Below are 18,645 nucleotides of genomic sequence, written 5' to 3'. Positions count from 1 at the left end.
CCCCCCACCCCACCCTGGGCCCCTTCTTACTCTCTGCAGTTGCTGGAGTTACTTATTTGGATCCACAGGACCCCCCAGCACATAGGTTACAATGCTGCTGGAGAAAATGTTCTTCCAGGGACTTCACTTGGTGGCTCCCTCTGCCAGCCATCAGGGAGTGGCAGGGCTGGGCAGGAGCCCTGCACGGGTCTTCTCTGCTTTCTACCCCACCCTGGCCCAGCACCCTCCGGGACATGGGGAAGCAGAAGAGGACAGGATGCCCGCCCCAGCAGCCTCATGCCGATGCTCACACCCTCTGGCTAGCCTGTGATCTTCCTCCTTCTACATCAATGTTTGCTTTGGCTGCTTGGCATGGAGAGAGGGACCCAGTTCCTCAGGCCTGTTCTCTGGTGACAGGGCACAGAGGGTGCTCGGTGATGTCAGCAGCTGGCCACTGCTCCTGCTGTCATCCTGGTTTCCCTTCCCTGCTCGCTGCACTCCAGAGCCCCAGGGAGCTCTCCACGCTCTGGGCACTCCAGGCCCTAGGCAGTGGCTCAGCGTGCGGCTGCTGGTATCTCAAGGCTCCACCAGCTGGAGGCACTTCTATCTCTGGGCCTCCGATGGCTTTCATGGCCAAGGATTAGGGCAAGGGGTAGCTGGACTGGGCTGCTTTTCAGCAGGGACTGGTCGTAAGATGGCATGAGTCCAGCCGTGCCTGGGTCTGGCCTGAATGACAGTGCGCTCTGCCCAGCTGTGTATGAACTGGCCAAGCTGGGAACTGGTTTCTTTCAATCTAACTGCAACCTGTTCTCATTCCAGTATTTTAATTATGGCATTAAAGAAATGTGAACATAAAAAGGTACGTGCTTTAGAAATGCGATTCTGATGTTCCCTTTTGATACTAATTCACATTAATTGCCTCAGACGATACTGATACCCAAACAGAAATCTGGCAGAAGAATCCCGACTGGCAGTCCTGATAACGTGCCTGTGTGGAGGCGGCAGTAATGGGGTGAGGCTCTCTGAACAGCCTGTGAAGGATCCAGGGAGGTGGGTGTGAGGCGCTTATTAAACCAGAGTGAGGCCAGCTCTGGGAGGGTGTGGCTAACTTGGGACACAACAGATAAGGGTAGGGACCTGAGGCACCAGAAAAATCAGATGAGGCGTGGCCACGAGATATGGGTAGCAGGAGCAAAACAGTCAGGTGAAATGAGAGTTGGGAATAGAAGAGAGAAGGGAGAGTGGCTCAGGAGAGCTAAGATGACGTGGATGAAGGTCTAAGGGCCAAGGGGCTGATGAGAGGAGTGAGGCAGGACACAGGTGTGCTCTGGATAAAGATGGGGTAGAAGAGAGGAACCGGGTACATGGGGAAGGGAGGTGGGCACTGGTGGGGTGGAGGCCGGGGTGCAGCACTGAAGTGCCTAGAAAACCTCCTAGGTGAGCTCTCAGCCACAGTCACAGCCAAGACGAGCTCAGAGGAGAGGAGCCAAAACAAGACTTTAGGGGGAGCTACTGGGTCCCCAGACACCTGGGGAGCCGTGAAGACAGGTGGTCTCAGAGGGACCCTTGATGGGATCTCTCACTGCGGATGGCTTGGCCTCCACAGTGGCCGAGGGGAGCGTGCAGGTACCTGCATGATGCGGATGTAGTCTGTGCGGTGCAGCTCACCCTCCTTGACCACCTTCTTCTTGAGAGTGGCCAGGTTCCTCTCCAGGTGCTCCCGCTGCCGGGTGTACTCCTGCTGCAGGTCTGTGTTCAGCCCTGCGATCTCCACCTGACGGGGCCCAGGAGATTCTCAGCGAGGGAGAGGAGGTCAGGGCGTGGCAGGAGGGGAGGCTGAGCTTACCATGTCTGCTCGCTGCACGTACTTCTCAAAGAGACCTCGAACCTTCTCCTTCAGCAGCCGCGGCTCCTGAATATAGGCCACGCAGTTGTGGAGGTCTGTTTTAAACCTTTTGACCAGCGCTTCCAAGTCTCGCTCCTGCAATCAGAGACATTTCCTTCTGGTGCTGTAGGGTGCTCTCCAGGTGGAGGGGCGGGGGCTGCAGGCAGAGGTTAATGGCACAGAAAGGGAAAAGAGACGCCTCATCTGGGACTTACAGCTGACCGCCAGAGGCCACACTGGGCATAGAAACTTAGATGGGCACACAGCCAACAGGTGGAGGCATGAAAAGTCTTGTGCACCTGCCCTCGGCTGGGCACCCGGCCTGAACAGCCTACATGGGGCTTCATCCTTAAGAGGCCACACAGATGGGCTCTTTTATTGACTCTGATTCCCTTTCAGGACCACAGGCCTTAAAAGAAGGAAGGCCGGGCGCGGTGGCTCACGCTTGTAATCCCAGCACTTTGGGAGGCTGAGGCGGGCAGATCACGAGGTCAGGAGATCGAGACCACGGTGAAACCCCATCTCTACTAAAAATACAAAAAAATTAGCCGGGCGTGGTGGCGGGCGCCTGTAGTCCCAGCTACTCGGAGAGGCTGAGGCAGGAGAATGGCGTGAACCCGGGAGGCGGAGCTTGCAGTGAGCCGAGATTGCGCCACTGCACTCCAGCCTGGGCGACAGAGCGAGACTCCGTCTCAAAAAAAAAAAAAGGAAAAAAAAAAAGATGAAAGGAAGCCCACGTGGTCACCCATATCCCTTTAGAGCCAAGATAGATGGCACCATTTCTCTCTTGCAGATTCCTGGCCAGGGCTTCCACGTCTCCCAGGTTAGCTCACCCAGTGCTTACCCTTCCCGATAGTCAGGAGCGCTGCTGTGAGTAGGCAGGTTGGTTCATCTACACAGTTGGGCTAGCGTTCCCTCTTCATCATGACTTTACCTGTCTTCCCCAAACCTGACCTGGAGAAAGTCATTTCTCCTTGCTCCCATGGCCCTTTCTACATGTTCCACAGTCTTCTACCTCTCAATATAACTATTATCACATGCCACAAATTCCCAATCATCCTCTTCAGCATGGAAACGGCAGGATCTGCATCAGTTCACGTTTATAGCTCTGCAGCTGCTAGTGTTACCTAGTGCAGAGTTAGTTAATGCTTACTGCAGAGGATGGAAAGTTCCAACTTTTTTTTTTTTTTTAGACAGAGTCTTGCTCTGTTGCCCAGGCTGGAGTGCAGTGGTGCAATCTTGGCTCACTGCAACCTCCGCCTCCCAGGTTCAAGCAATTCTCCTGCCTCAGTCTCCCAGTTAGCTAGGACTACAGGCGTGTGCCACCATGCCTGGCTAATTTTTGTATTTTTAGTAGAGACGGGGTTTCACTATGTTGGCCAGGCTGGTCTCGAACTCCTGACCTTGTGATCTGCCTGCTTCGGCCTCCCAAAGTGCTAGGATTACAGGCATGAGCCACTGTGCCTGGACGGAAAGTTCCAATCTTATTCAACAAATGTTAAGGAGTGGCCTGTGCTAGGGAGGACGGCACAACTGTGTCCTGGCCCACGTCCAGAAAACCTAGATTCCATTATTAGCTCTGTGTGTACTACCTGGCTGTGGGTGCTGGGTGAAGTTGCTTAACCTCCCAATTTTTGGGGCCTAACTTTTCTTATTTATAACATAGAGAAACGGGAATTGATGACCTTTGAGGTTCCCCTGGCCTCGGCAATTTTTCGGTCGTCAAAGCCTTAAACCAGCGGCGACAAATTGCCTCTCTGAGCACGTACTTTCCTCCTCCAAAGAAGCCAAATGCTACAAATATTCCTGCCATGCTGGCTTCCCACCTCCTTGATCACTTACCCAAAGTCATTTTATAGTCTCAGATGAGTTCAGTGATGTAAATCTACATGGGCCTGAAATCAGGCAGGGCTGGGAGCAAGTAAAGAATGTGAGTTAAAATGGGAAACATATCCTCGCAGTGGGCTGGCTCTGCCTCTTGGAAGCCAGCTGCCCATTGCAGATAGGTGCCAGATCCCGAATCCAAGAACTGCCAGACTCTGAAACCCTCACACCTTCTGTCTCTCTCTGAGCATCTCCTGATCGGTGGCTCTCAGTTTCTGCCACAATTCTGTGATGTTCAGCTCCAGTTGAGTGTTCTGCTTACGGAAATTCTCCAGTTCGGCTTCCATCTGTAGAGAACAAGGGAAAAGAGTCAAGAAGAAGAAAGTGAGATAATGAAAACTGTATTTGAGAACTGTAGTCTTTCAGTGGGGACGTCGCCCTGTTACCTGGGCGTTTCTTTTCTCATCCCCTTCTGTGTCCTCTGGATCAAGACCTTTCTTCTACTTGCTTTCCTAACAGCTCCCCACCCCTGGACTGATATGTTAAACCAGCATCACGTGTTTCCACGGCCAGGCTGGGAAGTTTTCCCTCTGAGTCACTTTCCCTTTCCTTCAACCATGCTGATTATTTTATTTTCTTGAATTCCTTATAAATTGGTGACACCCAAGCACTGGAACCTTAACTCTCACCTGAGGCAGGGTTCCCCAGAGAAGCACCTTCCTCGCTTGCTTTGTGAAGTTGTATGAGTGAATCTCGACCCTCTGGGGCCACTTTAGAATGGGTCATTCTAAAGCAGAAAGTTTGGAGGGACCAACATGTGGGCACCACCCATCTAAGGCATAAAACAGGAAAGGGGAAGCTGAGAAGGGGCCTCAGCCTCATCATTCTGTTGAAAGGTCTTAAAAAGTACAACTGAGAAGTGTCCTGTCTTCACAAGAAAAATAAGAAACCACTAGTGAGATTCTGAAATACCTTTTTTTTATATGGAGTCTTGCTCTATTGCCGAGGCTGGAGTGCAGTGGTGCGATCTCTATCTCGGCTTACTGCAACCTCCGCCTCCGGATTCAAGCGATTCTCTAGTCTCAGCCTCCCAAGTAGCTGGGATTACAGGCAACCGCCACCATGCCCAACTAATTTTTTTTTTTTTTTTGTATTTTTAGGAGAGACAGGGTTTCACCAAGTTGCCCAGGCTGGTCTTGAACTCCTGACCTCAAGTGATCTGCCCACCTCGGCTTCCCAAAGTGCTGGGATTACAGGCGTGAGCCACTGCGCCCGGGCTGAAAGATTTTTTAAAAATTCACTGTTGCATTTATATTAACCAAAGTCATGGGAATGACAACTGGAGTGTCCAATTAGGATGAGACTAGCTGTGCATGAACTTTCATTGACCTAATTCCTAATGACTTATGGACTAAATCTGGTGGACACTAGTATTTCTGATAAGAGGGAGGTTTGCTGACTGTTTTGGGAGAATGGGATCGTTCACTGGGTTTTTTCACGGCTAGGTAGAGTAGACCCTCCCCCTGTAGTCTATCCCAGGCCCTTTGGTCAAATTTCAAGGCTCTTGGTAACCTGCTGGGGGGCACCAGGAGGCCCTAATGAACCACATCCATGTTCTAGACACAAAGGGACAGCTTTTAGAAGAACGTTTTCCTCATTATTAGAAGCATTTTGTATAGACAGAATAGCCCTCTGACCCAAAGCCTGGCATAAAGGTGGCACTCAAATATTTGAGGAATGAACGAATAATGGCAAGTGTGGTGGGCAAAGGAGAGCATAGTGAGGGACACGAGAAGAGCCTGAAACACCCTGCTTCTGGAAGAGGAATGAGAAGGTAAGAAGGCAGTGTTGGCAGAGTTATGTAGAACCACCTTGTAGGGGACACACATTGAGTGTGGGTATTCGCACAGCTAAAGAATGTGCCCATCAGAAAGGGCCGCCCAGCTTGTAGACTTAGAGATCTAAGGCTGATTAAGAAGTAGCTTCTGCCTTCAAGAGGCCTCAGGTCTGCAGGGATAAGAAAGAAGTAAATCAGAAATTCAGGTGGAGTAGGATAAACACTGCAGTCAAGGCAGAAAGCACTGTGTGTACACAGAGGAGGTGAGCAGGCAGCACCCAAAAAGATGGGATGCGTCCACTGGATTTGGGAGGAAGAATAAGTATTAGAGGACAAAGGGGGAAAGAATTCAAGGCAGACAGAACAGCCTGCACACAGAGAGGACCAGAGGCATGGTCAGCCTGGCGCATCTCTGCAGGCTACAAGTGGCTTAGGGTGGCTGCAGAAGCAGGGATTTGAAGAAGGGGGAGAGGGGAGGGATGGGAGAGGCTGGCTGAGCTAGGTCATGCAGGACCCAAGGGCAGAGGCTCAAATGGCGAGAAGTCTGCCTTTATCCTGAAAGCTCAGAGAGCCGCTGAAGGCTTAGACCAGGAGCGGAATGATGTAATTTGCATCTTGGAGGGCCTGATGCAGAGCTTCTGCTGAAAAGAGCAAGACGGGGGCCAGGCAGACCAGTCAGGAGGCTGCCAGTGTGGCTGAGGAGACAGATGATAGCATCCTAGGCCAAGGCAATGACAGCTGGAAGAGAGAAAGGGGCTTCTGTTTGTGGGGCTCCCAAAGATCATGTCTCAGTGCCTCATTCTCTAAATCTCAGGCCAGCAGTGACAGATGAGGTTAGCAGGGAGGGCATACAGGAGTGTATTATTTACTTCTGTTCGTCTTTTCCCCCAGGCAAAGACTCACCCTACTCTGAAAATAAAAATAATCTGTTTATAGAGAAATTGGGAAATATGTCAAATTTGAGTAGCTGGCTGGACAGCCAGAAGCCTAGCCCCTTATGTGGAAACAAGCATCTTTTCCCAGTGTGGAAATTCCATCTACTTTTCCATGCGTTTTTCATCACACTCAGAGATTCCCAGTGGGGCTCAGGCAGGAGGGTAGAAAGCATTTTGCTCCCCCCAAGGGACCTCTGGCAAGGTCTGAAGGCATTTTTTAGTTTTAACACCCTGGATAGGGAGTGCTTTTGGGATCTAGCAGGTAGAGACCAGGGATGCTGCTAAACGTCCTGCAATATACAGGACAGACCCTCCATGACAGAGAATTACCTACCTCAAAATAGTAATAGTGCCGAGCTCGAGAAACCCTGCCCTAGTAAATGAGTGTAAACTCAAACGACAAGCCTCGGGAAACCTCTCCCCTAGGCAGGGCAAAGGGACCCTTGGATCATCAGAGCCAAGTTGGAAAGAGAGTATGTGAGGGGAGGTACCTGAATCGGGAAGTGTTATTAGAGGTTGCAGCTCTACAAATGAGCCGAGGGCTTGAGGCTTCCTTCCTGGGAGAAAAAGATCTTTACAGGAGACCCACAGTGCATGAACCAAAGGTGTCTATGACCCCCAGAGGGAAGCCCCAAGGTCAGAGGCTCCCGGAGGCACCCAGGCCCAGATATCAGCCCTGACAGCAACTGGCACCAGCGGAAGGAGATGGGAGGGATCCTGCTGGAATCACTCCCAAGGTGCAAGTATATTCCCTGCTGAGCATCAAGGCCATGGTTGGCCCGTTGCTGCCAGAGAAGACGAATGGTCCCCCCAGGTGTGTTGGTGGGGGAAGTAAGCTGACCATTAGCAAACAACGGACCCGACCTGAAATGCAGCCGACAAATGTGTCAAATGAGGAGGGAGAAAGGGGGCAGTGATTTCCAGGGGCCCGTGGTGTGCTGGCCCTCCAGGTTGGTGGGGCCTCTGCTCTTCCTCTCATCTTCTCAGGCTGCTATGGTCTGATGAACGTTGGTGCCCTCCACCCCAAATTCCTATGGTGAAACCTAACCCCCAAAGTGATGGGATTAAGAGGTCAGGTCTTTGGGAGGTGATCAGGTCACGAAGGAAGAGCCCTCTCAAATGGGATTTGTGCCCTTGTACGAGAGGCTGGAGGGAGCTTGTTTGCCCCCTTTTCCCTTCCATCACATGAGGACACATAGCAGGTGCCATCTATGAGGAATAGGCCTGCACACCAAATCTGCTGGAGCCTTGGTCTTAGACTTCCCAGCTTCCAGTACTTTCAGCAATACATTTCTGTTGGCCATAAATTACCCCTTCTAAAGTATTTTGTTATAGCACCCCGAATGGACTGACAGCTGCCATTCTGGGGCCCTGAAAGCACTCAAGAATGGTAGGAGGCCCAGCGGAGGCAGGTCTGTGGTCAGCTGGGGGCATCCTTTCTCATCCCAGAAGCCAGGGAAAAAGTCATTGTCACAAGGACGTACCCCCTCTGGGCCCCCTGGCCCTGGACTGATCTCCACCTGGCTCTTTACTGGGCTTACCAGAGCACAGGTGTCATCGGGCAGACCGGCACCCCCATGGCTCTGGCACTTCTAGTTGGGTCATCAGTGCTCTCTGACACCCTTGTATCTGTTATCCTGGCTCAGCACAAACAATTAGAGAAGATGGAGGAGGAGCAGAAGCCTATTTTGTCTAGGGCGGTTAGGGAAGGCATATAGGCTGAGACCTGAAAGATGCAAAGAAGCCAGCCATGTGGTGATCTGGGGGAAGAGCCTTCCAGGCAGAGGCAGCAGCACTGCAGAGGTCCTGAGATGGAAAAGCGTGACTTACAGGAACTGTCAGAAAGCCAGTGGGCTGGAGCAGGGAGAGGGAGCTGCGAGAGGAGGCTGGAGAGGCAGGGAGAGGCAGGGAGGGGCTGGATCACGCAGGACCTTGTGGGCCTGACTGGGACTTTGGATTTTATTGTAGGTGGGATGGAACCCCATTGGGGAGTTCACTCAGGCCTCTATGTGGAGACCAGACTGGAGGCTGGAGTCCAGTCCAGATAAGAGATGGTGGCTGCTTGTACCAGGGTGATAGCAGCAGCGGGAAAGGAGGGTTTGATGTGAGATATGTTTTGGAAACTGATCAGATAGATGTTGGTGATGATTTGGATAAGGAATTAAGAGAAGTGAAGAATCAAGAAAGACTTCTGCATTTCTGCATTAAGTAACTGGGTGGATCATGGACCACTAACTGAGAAAGGGAAAATTGGAGGAAGGGGGAGAGAAAAATCAAGAATTCGGTTTTAGATCAACATGGACTCCGCTGTCAGCCCGGTAGGGGAGGCTGATGGGGAAACACATGTTGCAGGGAAGGGTGGTGTGCTGGGGGGGGGCACGGGGGACCTCACAGGATTCTCAGAAACCCTTGTCCAGTTGATCTTGCTTTTAATCTCCCCTCTCTACCTTCATCCTGTTTGCTTCCCAGAACATATTCTTAATTATGCCACTCTTCTGCTCAAGAGCGTCTGATGACTCCTCATTCCTTATCTGATGAAGTCCAAACACCATGGCCTCGCCTAGGGTCTCAACCAACATTTCCAGTTTGAGAAAAAATGTTGAACTAGAAGGATAGCCTGTTGGCTGAGTACACACTGCCCTCTGGTGGCCAAATGCCCAATAGCTGCATCTCCCTTAGGAGGGCACAGAACACGGGTAGGGCCAAAGCCCATCTCCAGGTCCTGCGGCAAGTTAACTCCCAAGCGATTTGCTTTTGGGGACGGCTGAGGCGGCAGCGGGGCCACGGCCTTCCCTGTTGCACCCCTGTGGACTGGAGGCTGCACACACCTTGGGAGCAAAGAGGACTGTGAGGAGAGCTTCCCCTCAGTCCCTGAGGCCAGCTAGCCAATGGTGGAAGAAGACACAGAGGGAATGAGAGGCCAGAGTGTTGCAAATGGCTTCTTACCTCCTGAATCTGTTCCTTCATCACCCTGATCTCATTCTCTCGAGGTTCTATTTGCTTCTTCAGCTCCTTTATTTTGTAGTCAAGCACAAACTTGAATTTCCCTAGTTCTTGATTTTTCTTTTTCAGATCATAAATTCGCTTCTCCTGGGGGTGAGATGAGACGTGAGAGATATCGTAAGGCCCTGGTATACTGCAGCCCTTTAGGGCAAAGAACACGAAGCCTGTGACTCTCCTGGTTGAAGAGGTCAATCAGGAGACTCCTCTCCTCCCTTCGTCAGTACAGAGGCTGGCACTCCCCGCATGGGGCTACAGCACAGACCCCTCGGCCTCTGTACCAGGACTCTCATGCATTCACTCACTCATTCATACTAGGTTGTGAACAGCGGTATTTTCCAACGATGGGCCCCACAGCATCTCCCGCCCCACACTCCAGCTGTTCTACAGCGTGACCTTCCTGCTTCTCCATCAGGAGGTGGAAGCGAATCCCCTTCCTTTGCATTTGCCTTGACTTGTGACTTGTTCGTAACCCAAATAATGCAGCAGAAGGGAGACTGTGTGACTTCCAAGGCTAGGCCAAAAAAGGCCAAGCAGCTTTTATCTGGCTCTCTTGGGACACCTGCATTGGGGGAGGGCATCTGCTATGTAAGAAGTCCAACTACACTGAGACATCCAGGCTGGTGGGCACATTAGGGGCTCTGATCAAAAGACCCAGCTGAGCCTAGCCTCCCAGACACCCCTGCCAAGGTGCCAGACATGTGACTGAAGAAGCCACATTGGATGTTGATCTTCCAGCCTCCAGCTGTTTTGAGTCACCCCCAGTATTCCCAGCTGAGGCCCCAGACATCGGGGACAGAGATAAGCCATCCTTTTGTACCCTGTCCAGATTCCAGATCTGTAGAACCTGTAAGCAGAATAAAATAGTTGCTTTCAATCGCTAAGTTTTTCTTTTTGAGACAGGGTCTCACTCTGTCACCCAGGCTAGAGTGTAGTGGCACGATCTCGGCTCACTGCAACCTCTGCTTCTCAAGTTCAAGCGATTCTCCTGCCTCAGCCTCCAGAGTAGCTGGGATTACAGGCATGTGCCACCACTCCCGGCTAATTTTTATATTTTTAGTGGAAACGCGGTTTCACCATGTTGGCCAGGCTGGTCTCGAACTCCTGACCTCAAGTGATCCACCTGCCTCTGCCTCCCAAAGTGCTGGGATTACAGGCGTGAGCCACCGCACCTGGCCTCAATCAGTAAGTTTTAAGGTTAATTTGTTGCATGGCGATAGTAATCAGAACATAAGTATATCCATCCATCAAACATTTACTGAATGAAGATCTTTTGTCAAGTATTGGGTTTCCAAATATAAACACAACACAGTCCCTTGCCCTTAAAAGAAAACACTAGTTGGGAAAGAAGACACAGAAGCAAATCTAAGCCTAAATTGTGATAAATGTTGTAAAAGAGGAAAGCACAGAAGGCAAAGTATATATTGAGGGTGCTGAGAATGACTGGCTTGAGAGCCAAATGGTGGTTCATGGGGGAGGTGAGAGGTGAGGCTGGGGAAATAGAGGAGGCAGGTGAGGGTCTTCACGTTGGGGGAAAGAGTTCAGAATTTATCTCCTAGGCCAGGGGTTGGCAAACTACAGCCTGTGGGCCACATTGGGCCTGCTGTCTATTTCTGTAAAACTTTATTGGAACACAGCCAAGTTAATTGATTAATGTTTTGTTTATGGGTGGTTTCACACTACGGCAGCGGTGTTGATTCGTTGAGACAGACCACATGGCCTCCAAAGCCAAAAATATTTACTACCTAGGCCTTTACAGAAAGAGCATGCTGACCCCTGCTGTAGCAATGGGGCGCTGTGAGGGCTTTGAGCAGGAGAGTGGCAGCATTAGCATTGCACCTGCACCCTGCCAGTCCATGGTGGCGGGAGGTGGGAAGTGAGGCCATTAGTCTCTTTCTTGTCAAAACCCCCTTTGAGAATCTGAACAGAGCTTTGGATCCTCCCTAAACAAACAACAACAACAAAAAAACCAAAACCCAGATATGTACACTGACACATGCAGAAATGACATCCAGGCATGATCCCATGATCCCATGTAATCCTTACAAGACCCCTTGAGGCGGTTATCATCCCCATTTTATAGGTGAGAAAATGAAGGTTTAGAGAAGTTGCTCGAGGTGCAATGGCCAGTAAATGGAACCTGTGCTGGACCTAGTTCCCTAACACTGAAGCCCACGTCCCCAGCCCTTGGAGAATTCTGCCTGCCTTGGGCCGTAGTGGCAGAGGGGATGGAGAGGAGGGCACGGAATCTGGATGTGCTCAGGAGGATGATCCTACATGCTGGGTATTGAGGTGTCTGCCCCACAGAATGGGATGTCTCTGTCATCTGAGTGTTTTGTAAGAAAGGCATCCCCAAAGTGGAAGCAGCCTCCTGGACAGGGACAACCCCAGGAGAGTCCCTCTGTGACAGGGGGACCATGTGGGCAGTGCGGCAAGTGAGCTGCCCCCAGCCCATGGGGAAGCACCTCCGAGGATGCCTGCAGCAGTGGAGTCAGCTGACTCAGGTTCTTATTGCAGCCTGTCACCTACTGAAGTGTGTGACCCTGGGCAAGATACCGAGCCTTGTGGAGTTCACCTTCCCGAACCATAACACTGGGTTCTCAGGCCCCCTGGGTTGTTGGCAGAACTAAATGTGATGTGTTGACAGTGATTAGCCCAGTGCCAAGCAGACAACAGGTACTTTGCTGACCGCACAACAGGTGCTTCACTGACCGCTGGTTCCCCCATCAAGTTAAAGAAATGCATCCTGAGAAGCTAGGGACCCTCTCTCCCCTGAGCTTTGCCTTCCTCGCCTTGGCCCATCTGGCCGTAGCTGAGGGAGGACAGAAGGAGAGCTGTCACCTTGTCTTGAATAGTCTCGTCTCTTTCCTGGATCTCTCGCTTGAGGCCTTGGATGTCCTTCTCCAGAGACTTAATGACTCCTTGCAGCTTCATCTGCTCTCCTTTTAGGGTCTCAATGTCATTGGTTCGTTCTTCAATCTCCTTCTGTAGGCTACTGAACTAGAAAAGCGAACAGCAACAACAAAGACCACTGAAGTCAGAACTCATCTCCATTCCTCCCACTGTCTCAGTGTAAGGGGCTCCCCACCACCGGCCACCTTCTGTGGACTGAAAACACTTAGCACTCAACATTTCTGGGATTTTAGGAGTGAATCTCTGGAGCACTTGGGACAGTTCGGGAATTTCCCAGGCCAAATGGATGATGTAGTATTCTGTCCCATAACATCCAGGCCCATTCCCCGTATGAGAGGACTGACTGTCTTCACTAGAGGTTCCAGAGACCGGTACGCCAAGTGGACCAGAGACTTCTATGACCACACTGATCTTGAAAGGCTGGGATCCATACTGCATCAAGGTCACAGAAAGTGGGCCCTAACTGATGAGCCATCTTAGCCATGACCAAGAAGGGAAGACTGATGGTCCTCTGGATTTACTAGTGTGCTTTCTAATAGGAAGAAACTTCAGCTTGCTTTGAACTTAACTTTTCCAGGGCTAAATGTTTTGGGGAAACTAAGTTGAATCCTCCCTCACCCCTGATAGTGAGTGAACTTAAAAACATCTTCCCCACTTTGTAAACTAAGCATCCTACACCCCCATTCCCTCTCCCACCCATGGTGCTGAACAGGAGCCGCCCACGACTCCCTGGACCAAGAGCCTGAGGAGGCCTCCAGGCCAAGACTTCACCTGTCTCATCCCCAGAAGACCTTATTTCCATTTCCATTTCCATCGGAGAGTTATCTCAGAAAACACTGACTGAATCCTACTTGCCAGTAAGTGAAAACTAGAAAGCCTCTATCTACGCATGGGGAACTCCAATACCCTGTGAAAAGGACAGCAGGGAAGCCCGTGCCGCTGCCTTTCCGAGGACATGGTGGGGAGGGTCCGTCTGCGTGAGGGTGCACTGGCTGGTGCTCTTCTCCCAGCCTGCTCGCTGAAGATGGGGACAGGCAGGACCCTGGCCAGCACCCCCAGGCTGGTCAGTGCACCCCCCCGCCACCAGCTTTCTCGGCAACACCCTCGCCCCTCCAGGTCCCTCGGAGAACAGCCTGCTACCTTCTTCCTCATGATGCCTGTTTCTCCCTTGAGCCGCAGGTTTGATTCCTTTTCATCCCGAAGCTTTTTCTCATACTTGGTTTTGATATCTTGGATTTCTCGGTCTTCATCTTCCTCAATCTGCTTCTTGGTCTCTTCAAACTCCCGCAGCTGCTGCCTGACGTCTTCCTGTGCCTGGCTCAGAGAGAGTGGGCATGTGGTTAGGGGAGAAGGGACTCACGCACCTTTGTGCCAATAGGGCTTGAGGTGAGATGAGCATGGGGACCTGTCCCAGGGCGTCGGAGGCGAGTGTCATTCCAGAAACAGAGACCATGGCCACAGGGCCCTTGACCCGTCCACCTTCTTCCCGTCTGTCCTGTCTTCCTGCCTCCCCTCTTTTTCTACCAAATCAGGCCTCACGCTCCACCACTTCAACCCCAATCTTACCAACACCCCATCCCTGTTCTCCTTTGGTCTTGTTCACCGGACACCCAGCCTTCCTATATTTTTCTCTCATGGAACTTGTGACAGTCATAATGTTATATTTATTTGAGATGTTATTTGACTGTCTCTCTCATTAGATATAAGTTCCTTGGGGGTAGAAACCATGTCTGTCCCAGTGTACAACACATCCTGGCATACAGTGGCTATGCCATGGAGATCTGAGTGATTGGGTGGCTTTTCTCTGCAAAAGAGAGGCACAGCATGGCTTCCTGTGAGTACCTCTTCCAGAAGGGTGGTTTTCTCCTGCAGTTTTGCCTCATAAAACTCAGTCAGCTCCTCCAGGGCCTGGCTCTTGGTCTCATCGTTATCCCGGAGCTGTTTTTCATACTCTTCCTGCATCCTCTGGGACTTGAGCTGCAGCTCCTGGTACTTCTCATATTCTAGAAGCAACTTTTGGTTGTTGCAACATTCTGGAGAGAAGCAAGAATGGCATTTAAGGTGGGAGAGCAGCACTTGCTTCAGGGACACCCAGGAGCCCTGGGCGCTCTCCCATCCCTTCCAGCACCAGCTGGAGCAGCTGCCTCCAGAGCCAAGATTCAAATGCCTGCCTGGCTTCCTCGCCGCCAACCCCTCATCCCATCATCTCATCAGGTAGCCAAACTCCCTGCCTGCCTGCTCTGGGAAGAACAGTTTCCAGGAAAGCACAGAGTGGTATTTGGGGGCTCAGGGCCTAGAAGAATATCCTGAGTGTGAAAAATAAGTATTAGGACTCCCGCTTTATAGCAGAGTAAAGTGAGGCTCGGTAAGGTCAGGTGACTCCCCAGAGCACCTGGCAAGTACCTGGTGAGCCTGGGACCCAAGGCAAGACTATCAGGTTCCAAACTTGACCTTTTCCATGCCTTCTACTTTCATGCAACAGGTGTTTAATGTGCTTAGTGAATGGGTAAAAACACAGAAGTGAAAACCACGGTGAGTTCCAGGGGATACACGTAGCCTGTTTTTAGACAAAGCCATATTCCCTGAGACTTCTACTGTGTCTGGGGGACTCTTGAGTGTTTCCCCATAACCTAGCTCTTCCAACCCTAACCAACGAGGCCTCTGCTTGTGGGCTCACCCAGGTCTTGCAGTTCCCGGCTTTGCTTGTCTAGGAGGTCTTCTATGTGCTCACGGTGATAAACATCCTGCTTCTCTTTTTCGGTTCTTAAGACCTAAAACGAGTCACATTTCCTCATTTACACACATCTGCTGAAAGCACTACTAGGGCAAGAACTGATTTTACAAGTAACAGCCTCCTTCACTCACAGACATTTCTCTAGCCCTTATTTGGCACCAAGCACTGTTCTATGAAGCAACAACCACATCGTCACTTTTTATTTATGTTATATTCTGCTCTAAAAGCTCTACACTGTTCCTATTTCTATTCTTGCTACTAAATGGGTTTGTCAATGATGAGTTCAGTTTTGGACACGTATCAGAAGGACTTCTGGGTGAAAAAGTAGGGATTCATTTGAATCCTCTGTTGCCGGCACATTGCTGTCAACAAAATCCTTGGGTGTGCTCATGGGTAAGCTTCTGAGGAAGTGTTTTTTTTTAACTGAGCAGGAAAGATTTCAGGCTTGGGGGGCGAGTTGGAGGTGGTGTGCCATCTTCAGGACCTAACTTTGCGCCTGGCTTATATAGAGCACCAAATAAATGTTTGTTGGCTAAATGAATAAAATTATAAAGTGAATTAATTAATACAATTAATAGCCAAGGTTTTTCTTTCTTTCTTTTTTTTTTAGCCAAACTTTATGACCCATAGACATTAAAGAAACAAATATCCCGCAAGCACATAATTGGGAATTTTTTTAGGGGGTGAGGGACAGGGCCTCGCTCTGTCATCCAGGCTGGAGTGCAGTGCCGAGATCATGACTCACTACAGCCCCCACCTCCCAGGCTCAAGCAATCCTCCCATCCCAGCCTCCCAAGTAGCTAGAACTACAGGCACATGCCACCATGGCAGACTCATTTTTTATTTTACGTAGAGACCGGGTCTCACTATGTTGCCCATGCTGGTCTCAAGCTCTCGGACACAAGCGATCCTCCTGCCTACGCCTTCCAAAGTGTTAAGATTATAGGGGTGAGCCACCTTGCCCAGCGGGGATTTTAGATAGGAGTCCAGATTTGTGTAGAACAAAGAAAGGAATCTGGGAGAGTCCCAGACCAAATCTAACTATGTAAAGGCCATGTAGACTAATTTTATTCAACTTCCTGACAATCCAGGAATCAGTATTCTGCTAGTTATTCTCCATCTATGCTTTGATTTTCTTATCTTTGTGCTTTGTTTTTCTTATCTTTTCATTTTGTTTTTAAATAAGTTTCTTCTAATCATAATTCTCATTGTAGAGATTTAGAAATTACAAAAAGTATGAAAAACAAAATTTAAATTATCTGTAATCTCAACTTTCAGAGATAATTATCCTGTTATCTATTTTCTATATGTATTTTACTGCTATAGATTAGATTAATTAATCTGTTAATACCACTAATACCGATTAATACCATTCACCATAAAGTGGTTTATATTCTGCTTTTTTTCACTGAGCAATTGATTGTAAGCATTTATTTTTATTTATTTATTTATTTTTAGACAGAGTCTCTGTTGCCCAGGCTGGAGTGCTGTGGAGCGATCTCAGCTCACTGCAACCTCCACCTCCCAGGTTCAGCTGATTCTCATGCCTCAACCTCCCGAGTAGCTGGGACTATGGGTACGCGCCACCATGCCTGGCTAGAGATGGGATTTCACCACATTGGCCAGGCTGGTCTCGAACTCCTGACCTCAAGGGATCCGCCCGCCTTGGCCTCCCAAAGTGCTGGGATTACAGGCGTGAGCCCCTGTGCCTGGCCAGTTGTAAGCATTTCTGATATCAACAACTATGCTTTAAAATTGGACATTTTCACATATCTTACTGTTTGAGCATAGCTTGGGCAGTATATGCCAGTCCTGTCTTGAAAGTGGAAATTTCTTGTTATTCGTGCTTGTTGGTCAGTCGCTTAAACAGACCTGGTTTTTTGTTTTCAAGGATTCCATTTCCTGGATGAACTTGTCTGTTAGCTCCTTAATCTTCTCAGAATAGTTTATGTCCTTTAGTCGGAGTTGATACTCATTCTCCATTTTTAATTCCTCCACACGAGTCTTTAGCTCCAACATAACCTGAGCCTTTGGGAGAAGGACAGAGAATCAAGAACACTGACAGTGAGGGTAACTCAAAATATTTAAACCTGCGGCCTTGACCTGAGACCTGCAGCTCTGCCTAGCTTCAAACTCAGTGCATCTCAACTAGAACTTGTCATCTTTTCCCCAGAAGGCACACCGGCTAAAAACGAGGAGACATATGAGCTTCCTCCTCTATCCTCAAAAAATCCTTACTGCATTGTGCTAGTAACGCTCTCACCTCATTCAAGTCGGCTTAACCGTCTCCTGCTTGACGAGGCTGACTTGGACCACACTGTTTAATTCTGCAACCCCTTCCCATTCCCAGGACCCATCACCTCTCTTACTCTGCTCTACTTCTTATTTCCTTAGATCTTGCACTTTCTATAATTTACTTTTTTTTTTTTTTTTTTTGAGACGGAGTCTCGCTCTATTGCCCAGGCTGGAGTGCAGTGGCGCAATCTCGGCTCACTGCAAGCTCCGCCTCCCGGATTCACGCCATTCTCCTGCCTCAGCCTCTCCGAGTAGCTGGGACTACAGGCGCCCGCCACCACGCCTGGCTAATTTTTTGTATTTTTAGTAGAGACGGGGTTTCACCGTGGTCTCGATCTCCTGACCTCGTGATCCACCCGCCTCAGCCTCCCAAAGTGCTGGGATTACAAGTGTGAGCCACCGCGCCCGGCTACTTATTATTTTGTTTATTGTTTTTATTCTTTTTTCCCCATCAGAACTTGAGCTCCACATAGACCAGAATCTTTGTAGGGTTTGTTTGCTGATATATTGATATATCCCAAGTACTGGAACAATATCTAACACAGAGTAAGATCTCAGAAGATATTTACCGAAGCATGATGGCTGTCCCCATGGAACTTAGAGTCTACTGAGGCAGCCAGATAAACACATTATTACAAATCATGGTAAGTGTCCAAAGCTGGGTAGTTCTCAGTACTGCCAATCTGTCCCTCTTGATGTCTTCTTAGACTCACTTTTATTACTTTAATATAGATCCTAACTCTTCTGTCTTGCTGGTTTTTATGCCTAGTATCTTCTTCTTCTTCCTTTTTTCCTTTTTTTTTTTTTTGAGACGCGGTTTCACTCTGTCACACAGGCTGGAGTGCGGTGGTGTGATCACGGCTCACTGTAGCCTTGACCTCCTGGGCTCAAATGATCCTCCCACCTCAGCCTGCCAAGTAGCTGGGACTACAGGCACGCCCCACCACACCTGGCTAATTTTTATATTTTATATTTTTTGTAGAGATGGGGGTCTCACTATGTTGCCCAGGCTGGTCTTGAACTCTTGAGCTCAAGCGGTCCTCCTGCCTCAGCCTCCCAAAGTACTGGGATTACAGGCTGAGCCACTGCACCCGGCCTAGTGTCTTCTCCCATCGTACTCACTGATGACAAAGTTTTCTAAAAATACTATAATACACACACCCTTCATTTCCTTAAAAAGTTAATGTTGATGACAGAGTGGGTCAGAATGCAATGTTTTCTTCTTGCTTACCTATGGGGACAC

The 18,645-nt window shown here is 49.8% G+C and overlaps 1 protein-coding gene across 1 annotated transcript in view; it reads right to left on the bottom strand.

Annotated features, from left to right (window-relative positions):
- CFAP57 (cilia and flagella associated protein 57) overlaps positions 1-18,645 on the bottom strand; it is an 86,988-nt gene that overhangs the window by 18,021 nt on the left and 50,322 nt on the right. Inside the window, exons 12-21 of the mRNA XM_030823184.1 lie at positions 16,980-17,135; positions 15,051-15,144; positions 14,216-14,406; positions 13,514-13,687; positions 12,302-12,460; positions 9,407-9,550; positions 4,378-4,464; positions 3,919-4,035; positions 1,826-1,960; positions 1,610-1,753 (exon numbers count right to left, since the gene is read on the bottom strand). Of these exons, the coding sequence (XP_030679044.1) occupies positions 1,610-1,753; positions 1,826-1,960; positions 3,919-4,035; positions 4,378-4,464; positions 9,407-9,550; positions 12,302-12,460; positions 13,514-13,687; positions 14,216-14,406; positions 15,051-15,144; positions 16,980-17,135 (1,401 nt within the window). The remainder of the gene's footprint in view (positions 1-1,609; positions 1,754-1,825; positions 1,961-3,918; positions 4,036-4,377; positions 4,465-9,406; positions 9,551-12,301; positions 12,461-13,513; positions 13,688-14,215; positions 14,407-15,050; positions 15,145-16,979; positions 17,136-18,645) is intronic.

Source organism: Nomascus leucogenys, chromosome 12 (genome assembly GCF_006542625.1).
Source record: "Nomascus leucogenys isolate Asia chromosome 12, Asia_NLE_v1, whole genome shotgun sequence".
Classification (NCBI taxonomy): domain Eukaryota; kingdom Metazoa; phylum Chordata; class Mammalia; order Primates; family Hylobatidae; genus Nomascus; species Nomascus leucogenys.
The sequence above is the reverse complement of the archived record's forward strand: the minus strand, read 5'-3'. Positions and strand labels throughout refer to the sequence as shown.